This window comes from Mangifera indica, chromosome 12 (assembly GCF_011075055.1).
Source record: "Mangifera indica cultivar Alphonso chromosome 12, CATAS_Mindica_2.1, whole genome shotgun sequence".
In the NCBI taxonomy this organism is placed as follows: domain Eukaryota; kingdom Viridiplantae; phylum Streptophyta; class Magnoliopsida; order Sapindales; family Anacardiaceae; genus Mangifera; species Mangifera indica.
Window position 1 is genome coordinate 1727416 of NC_058148.1, and position 8476 is coordinate 1735891.

Consider the following 8476-nt stretch of genomic DNA (forward strand, 5'->3'; position numbering starts at 1 on the left):
ATTGAAAAAAAATAAAGTAGATGTGACATTTTGAAATTCAATTTAAAAATAATTAACCAAAAATTCAATTTAATTAACTGATCATTTTAATTCAATTAACCTCTAAATAATTTTGATTTCAGCCAATAATTTTCTCTCCATAAAAAATTATTTTAATTCAATATAAAATAAAAGCGGCCCAATTTGCTAGTTTTCACTTTTCAACACCCCTACCTAAAAGTCAATAAAAATAAAACAAATTAATTTTATACATACAAATAATCATAATTTTATGAATGAACACTAAACAATAAGATATACTCTCATAATTGAATGATATAGTGATATTTAATTATTTATATTAAAAAATGTACTTATTATTTGTTTGCGTAATTTTATTAAATAAAATAATTATCTCTCTTTGCATCGCAGCATTAAGAACTACCAAATCATTCGGACTAACAATTTCTTTGTTACCTCTACCATGGAAACTTGGTTCATCGTCATCGTCTCCCTCTGCATAGCGGCTTCCCTCAAAGCCCTCTTTAACATTTTCAATCCAAACATCGGGCTGCCTCCAGGCCCCTTGTCTTTTACCATTATAGGCAACTTTCTACTGCACCGCAAATCTCCATTGGAGCTTCACTATTTCGTCCAAACCCTTCTACCCAAATACGGTCCCATGATCACACTCAACATCTACTCTAATCCCACAATCTTCATCTCTGACCGAGGTCTAGCTCACCAGGCCTTGATCCAAACCGGCGCAGTTTTTGCTGATCGACCCTCTCCCTCTAACCTTAATAGAAATAGAACTACTCTGATTGGCCCCGCCGGTTATGGCCCTACCTGGCGTCTCTTGCGCCGCAATCTCACAGCAGAAATCCTCCACCATTCGCGTCTTTATTTGTACAGTAATGCGCGCAAGCAGGTGTTGCAAATCCTCCTGGATTGTTTCAACGCTAAATGTAAGTCTGGTGAGGATTTTCGCCTTATTGACCATTTCCAATCTGCTTTGTATTCGTTAGTGGTCTTAATGTGTTTTGGGGACAAGCTTGACCAGAAGAAGAGTAAAGAAATTGAGGATGTGCAGTGTCGCTTGATGCTGAGTTCAAGACGATTTAGTAAACTCAATTTTTGGCCAAGACTCACGAAGGTCCTGTTTCGCAAACAAAATGAAGAGTTCTTGCAAATTCGTCAGCAACAAGATGAAGTATTGATGCCGATGATAGAAGAACGACAGAAGACTTTAAGAATGGCTAAACTGAATGTCAAAGAAGAAGTCAACGATGAGTGGTTCCGAGCATATGTTGATACATTGTTTGACCTGCAACTCCCTGAGGAGAAGAGAAAGCTCACTAGGAAGGAAATCATGAGTTTGAGCTCCGAGTTTCTCCTTAATGGCGCCATTACAACGTCCACCACGCTTCAATGGACGATGGCAAATTTGGTTAAGTATCCTCATATTCAAGAAAAATTATTAACAGAGATTAAAGGGGTTGTCGGAGATGCGGCAACAGAGGTTCAAGAAGATGATCTGCTGAGGATGCCATATCTGAAAGCCGTAATTTTGGAAACTTTACGACTTCACCCACCTGTACCTTTTCTGGCGCCGCATGCTGTAACTGAAGATGTGGTTCTGAATGGATTTTTGGTCCCAAAGAAAGCCTCAATCTATTTCTTGGTGGCGGATATGGGATGGGATTCAAAGGTATGGGATGATTCGATGACGTTTAAGCCTGAAAGATTCTTGAGTGGTGAAGAGTTTGACATAACAGGGAGCAGGGAAATAAAGATGATGCCATTTGGGGTGGGAAGGAGAATTTGTCCTGGGATTGGTTTGGCAATGCTTCATTTAGAATATTTTGTGGCGAATTTTATTTGGAACTTCGAATGGAAGACTGTGGATGGCGATATGGTTAGCCTGGAAGAAAAGCAAGAGATAGTAACGGTGATGAAAAATCCATTGCAGGTTCATCTAAATCCTAGACTGCCATAATTTATATCATAATGTATTTGGGACTTAGTATGTTGTCTTGCTAAACTCCAAAATAATATTAGGCAAATCTGGTATAATTTATATCATAATGTATGCTGAGAAGGGAGGTGGAAGAGTGAAGATTTCCTTGTGATTTATAATAATATAAAACACAATAATTTTACAAGGATGTCTACAATGAGAAAAGGAGTTCCTTTCTCATTTTATTTAAGAGGCCAAAGCACTTATTCCCACCCAAAGTTTGATGTATGGTCAAATATCTCACAGGACATCTAAAACAGGAGAAACATATAACTTTTTTAAACAAACATTTATGCTTCTAAAACCCATACTATATAGACTAGACTAGAAGAAACTCGATGAAACTGCTATTGTTATTGGTATAGTCCTTGTTGTTGTTGTTGTTACTAAAACCGACACAATGAAACCACTACCATCGTTGCTAGTGTTTTTGAAGTTATCGTAAGCTATTTAAAAAGCAAACGAAACACATTGAAAAGTTTTTCTACATTATCTGAGATATTGTCGTCATCTTAATCGTCATCATAAACCATTCAGTGATTGTTTCATAACTTTACAATTGAAAATTTTCAGAGCATGTTTCGCAAGATGATCGAAAGGAAAATGAAAATCCAAAAGACTTGATTTCGTTCTTTTAACTAACGTTTAAATTTTAGAATGTGTCGTTTCCTCATTCACTATCAAATAAATAAAAACTTTTTTATTTGTCTATATTAGGTGGTTTGATACAGTTTGATAGATTTTTCAAACCAAACTTTAAAAAAGAGTCTGAAATTTTTTCAAATTAAACAAAACCATTTTAGGTTTCAAACCAGTCCAAACCAAACTGAAAAAATATAGTTTGATCTAATTTGGATTACGGTTTGACTCATAATTATCAATATCTTAAAATACACTATACGTATCGTATCCTACGATACGATATATATTACTGATACAAATTAATACATTTTTTTAGATAAAATAATAATGTATTAAAGGTGTATATGAAAATTTTCAAAATATTAAGGGTCTTGGTGATATGTTTCAAAATAATGACATGTCAATTATAATATTTTATTATTTTATTAATATTTTATTATTTTAATTTTTAAAAGGTGCATTATATAATATGATGCATAATATGGTAAATTAGGTTTTTGATACATAATACGACACATAATTCGACTATCATAATTTGAATCTTTTAAAGTAATTCATTTCTAAATATATATATCATTTAATAAAATCAGCTAAATTTTAATTTTTTAAAACATAATATACACGTATAAAATAAATATAATATATATGTAAAAAAATAACAAAATAAATATTAAAAAAGAGTTGTACACCTAATTACTTATTAAAAAATTTTATCTAGTTATATATATTTATTTTAAAAAAATATAGTTTACAGTTTGGTTCATTTTAAAAATCGTCCAAACTGTAATTTGAATTGAAAAAAACGGTTTGAAAAATTCTAATCCAAACTAAATCATTTTAAAAATCAAATTGAATCAAATTATAATTTTTAAATAGTTTGATTCGATTTTATAGTTTGAATGTACACTGTAGACCACATTTTTTCAAAATTCTGCATAAACTGACCCCAAAAACCTCCAAGTGTCTCAATTTTATTGGCTAAAGCATTTAAAATGGATCCACACCGTTGATTTTTGTCCAAAAATTTCTAGAATCTGAGATGTTTTGCTCATTAATACCGCTTGACACGAACTACATATTATTAGGGCTGGATTCGAATTGAGCCGAGCTCGGGCTTGACTCGGTTCATATATAGTTGAGCTCGAGTTCGAGCTTGAACTCGTCAAGCTTTTGAAAGTCAAACTCGAATTCGATTCGGCTCATTTTTCGTTATTAAAACGACGTCGTTTTAATACATATTGGTTAAAACGACATCATTTTATATCAAAATTTTTAATTAGAAAATCTGACGAGTAGCTTGAGCTTGACCAAACTTGGCTAGGACCGACTCATTTCGGGCTTGTCCGAGTCAAGCTCTAACTCTAGCTTCAGTTAGCTCGGTGTGAATCTAACCCTACATATTATTCATTTGTTCTGCGCCACCGATATTTCAAAAACACAGTTGTTTTTTTGTTGTAAGACGTGCTCAACTAGGGTTGGACTCGAGCCGAGCCAGCTCGAGCTCGAGCTCGGCTCGGCTCGGTTCTAGCCCGAAACGAACCGAGCTCGAGTTGGCTCGGTAGATTTTTTTTTTAAATTTTTTATACAAAACGACATCGTTTTGATAATGAAATACGAGCCGAACCGAAAATGAGTTGAACTCGAGCCACCCATAAATAAACCGAACCGAGCCCGAACTGGCTGCGAGCTGAGCCGAGCCCTATGCTCAACACAAGTTTTGCCACACCAACTGTTTTCCATAAAATCTGAAAACCTGCTACCTTATTAATTTCCTTGTAGTAACTTTTTGACAAATAAACAAATATTATTATTTTTTATAAGTACAAATATTTTATTCGTTTTAAGTGTTATCTTACTTTATTATCTTTCACACTAACAATTTTTGTCAATTTGAATGTTTGACGGGTGAGATTTTGGGTTTTAAAATTAACAGGTATTAATGTGAAAAAACACCAAATCTTGAGTGAGAATAAGTCCTTCGGCCTATTTAAGATATTCATATGTTTAAAACCCGGATCAGACCAACGATTTAATTAGTTCAATAACTCCGGCTGAGCTTTAGCCATCAAATTATTTTGAACCGTGATTCAACTGAAAAAGTTACGCCGGATGAACCACCCAATCAACTAATGTGAGTATACCAAGCTCAAACATACACCATTTGACCCACAATAGAACTCATGTGGCCCAAACCAATTACATGGTCCATGATAATTCCAAGATAACAAAATGGGTCATAAACAACACAATATTATTACATGGAATAAGGAAAGTCTTACTTGAAGAAGTCAATAGCCATAAATTGGCGTCAAATTCCAAGTCAACTTTCCAGATTTCTAGCTCTATGAGAATTGGAAAGTTTTATTTTATTTTTTATATTTGTTTTATCTTTTAATATGTCTATAAGTCAAGTAAGAAGTGCTTTTCAATTTCTTATATTGTCTTATTAAATGTACTTAATCTAAATTCAAAGTCGCTCTTAATGATCTTGGAATGTGTTTCAAGAACTATAGTTAGATAATTTGAGTTGTAATGCAAACCCGATTTAATCAATAGAGAATTCAAGAATTTCAAAATTTCTTGCGATGTGTTTATTTCCTTAGCTTAGCAAAGATTGGCGGTAATGCTCTCCCAATCTAACCACTTTTAAGGGGATATAATGATGTGTACCCTAATGATGTTCTGGAACATCAACATTGAGGTGAATAGAATACCAGATTGACTTAATTCTAACAAGACTCTTAACTAAAAATGCAACCTATAGGTGTAACACCATGGAAGCCAAATTACAATGACAAATTGATGAGTAAATTGCCCTTGGTTTTGCAAGGGAAAGTATGAATCCATGTTCAGTTCAAGCTTTACTCATTCCTTAAAAAAAGTTGTTCTTTTGAATTTGTGTAGATAATAGAGTTATCAACAATATAACCCATCATATATGGGTATCCCATTCCTCAGCTTAATAATATATTAGATGAATTTCATGCTTTTATATTATATTATAAGAATGATTTAAGAAATAGATACCATCGTATTGGAATAAAATAGGGGTAAATGGAAAAAAGTCTTTAAGAACAAAAGAGGGTTGTACGATGAAAGGATTTGTATAAGCCCAATTTTTAAAATTAAACAAAAAATAAAAGGCTAAAAACAATTAAAAACGAGATCCTTTATGAAATCTCATGATCAAGGATTGATTCATACATATTTAGATGAGTGATTCGCGACTTACCAACGTCTACCAACTCCACCAATGTAGGAACTAAAAATTCAATCTTCCAGAAGTTCTTAATCAAAAGATAGCAAAACTCTTATTCATCCACACGAAGGCACCAAGAAACTCTCATGAATCCTATGAAGTTGCTAGGGACATATATAAGAAGAGAGAAAGAAAGGATGAGAGTAAAAAAAAAAAAGAGAGAAATAAGAGATTTCTTATATAATTTGGATATTTAAAATGTTATTTTAATTTTTTAATCTAGCGTTATATGATAATTTTGAAAAATTAAATAGTAGGGATAAAATAGTAGTTTTACTTTCTAATATTGTAGTTTCATTAACAAAGTTTAATTTTGGGTGGAGGTGTTATTATACTTGATTTTGGATGAAAAGTGTTTTAAGGTCAAACCATGTGTGGGAAAATGCAATTCACTCTGTTACTAATAATAATAATAATAAATGTGGGTCAAATTTAATTTCTAATTTTAAATGGTTTTGATTGGACTGATATGTTGAATAGGTCCGATTATGACTTAATAGTCAATCTAGTTTTGACTAAGGAGAAAACGAGTTTTCGCCTTTGGATGAATTTGACGCGCACTTGAATTGATTGAATTGTTGTTCAACCATAATGCTAATGTCACCATTATTTATTTAAAAAATATGAACTTGAAACCGAAGTGTTGGGAGCTGCAAAAAGGCTTGGTTGAAAACATTTATTATTTAACATTATTTAATAAATATACTAAGTCAATCATTTTAATAATTCTAATTATATTTTAACACTCATAGGTATGTCAAAGGGTAATTTTGTCTTTATTAGTATTTTGATTTGACTATTTGTGTATGTGAGACCATGTACAACTGTGCACTGTATGCGTGCATGCTCTTGCATTAGGGGAGAAGGGCAAAAAAGTTATTTTGCATGAAAAGGTAAATTTTGGTTAAGTGTGGAGGGAAGTATGCTATGCAAATTGGAAGTGCATGACTCATATTTGATAATTTAAGGGCATGTTTGATATTTAATGGATACAAACACTTATTTAAGGTATTAGAGATTAGTGATGCATGGTAAATCAAATCAAATCAAATCCCTAAAAATATATTATATCCTAACATGTACTGATAATCTTCCTAATATAATAGAATCAAATCAACAATATATGCTCTGATAACCTTCCTAATATAACAGAATCAAATGGACTAATTCAACACTCCCCCTCAAGCTGGAGCATATAAATCATATGCACCAAGCTTGTTACAAATGAAATTAATTCGAGGCCCTCGAAGAGATTTAGTAAGTATATCCGCTAGCTGATCATTTGAACTGATATGACTTGTAGAGATACATCTAGACAAAATCTTTTTTTTCACAAAATGACAATCGATTTCTATATATTTTGTTCTTTCATGAAACACAGGATTTGAGGAAATGTGAAGAGTAGTCTAATTATCACAAAATAATGACATTTGTGATATTTCTATGAACTTTAATTTTCGGATCAACTGCTTCAACCAGATAAGCTCACAAGTGACTAAGGTCATAGCACGATATTCTGCTTCTATGCTAGATCTGGCGACAACATCTTGCTTTTTACTTTTCCATGATACTAGATTTCCTCCAACTAATACACAATACCCAGAAGTAGATCATCTGTCAGATGGAGAACCTGCCCAATCAGCATCTGAGTACCCAACAATCTGAGTATGCCCTTTATTCTCATATAACAATCCTTTTCCAAGTGTCCTCTTAATGTACCTCAAGATCTGAATAACTGCATCCCAATGATTGTCACATGGAGACTGAAGGAATTGACTTACCACACTAACAACAAAAGAAATATCTGGTCGTGTGATGGTGAGATAATTAAGTTTTCCAACGAGTCTTCAATATCTCCCAGGATCTGCAAGTGGCTCCCCCTGTCCAGGTAAGAGCTTAGTATTAGGATTCATAAGAGAGTCTATAGGTTTGCAATCTAACATCTCTGTTTCTTACAGAATATCCAATGCATACTTCGTTTGAGAGATGACAATTCCAGATTTAGACTAGGCGGCTTTTATACCAAGAAAATATCTGAGTGGACCCAAATCTTTGGTTTGAAAATTACTAAACAAATGCTTCTTTAATTGTTCAATACCCTCCTGATCACTTCCTGTAATAACAATATCATCAACATAGACCACTAGATAGATACATTTGTCGTGTGGAGTATGTCTATAGAATATTGAATGATCAGATTCATTTCATAGTATGCCAAATTCTTGAATAACAGTACTAAACCGACCAAACCAAGAGCGAGGAGATTGTTTTAAACCATATAGAGAACGACGGAGTTTACAAACCAATCTAGACTCCCCCTAAGCAACAAAACCAGGAGGTTGCTCCATATAAATTTCTTCTTGCAGTTCACCATGAAGAAAGGTATTCTTGATATCTAACTGATGCAAAGGCCAATGGCGAATGGCAACCATAGAGAAAAATAGGCAAACAGAGGACATTTTAGCAACCGGAGAGAAAGTCTCATAATAATCAAGACCATATGTCTGAGTGTATCCTTTAGCAACCAACCGCGCTTTTAACCTGTCAACCTGACCATCAGGACCAACTTTAATAGT

At 33.3% G+C, this 8476-nt stretch overlaps 1 protein-coding gene across 1 annotated transcript; it reads left to right on the forward strand.

The window, feature by feature from the left end:
- The first annotated feature begins 440 nt into the window (after window positions 1-440).
- LOC123193646 (cytochrome P450 89A2-like) lies at window positions 441-2094 on the forward strand. The gene has a single exon (XM_044606706.1). It carries the CDS (start codon window positions 464-466, stop codon window positions 1976-1978), a length of 1515 nt encoding a protein of 504 aa, XP_044462641.1. The 5' UTR covers window positions 441-463; the 3' UTR covers window positions 1979-2094.
- Window positions 2095-8476: the final 6382 nt, after the last annotated feature.

Bases quoted from the DNA above. Each gene is read 5' to 3' on its own strand.
- LOC123193646 (XM_044606706.1), top strand. From the start codon at position 464: ATGGAAACTTGGTTCATCGTCATCGTCTCCCTCTGCATAGCGGCTTCC.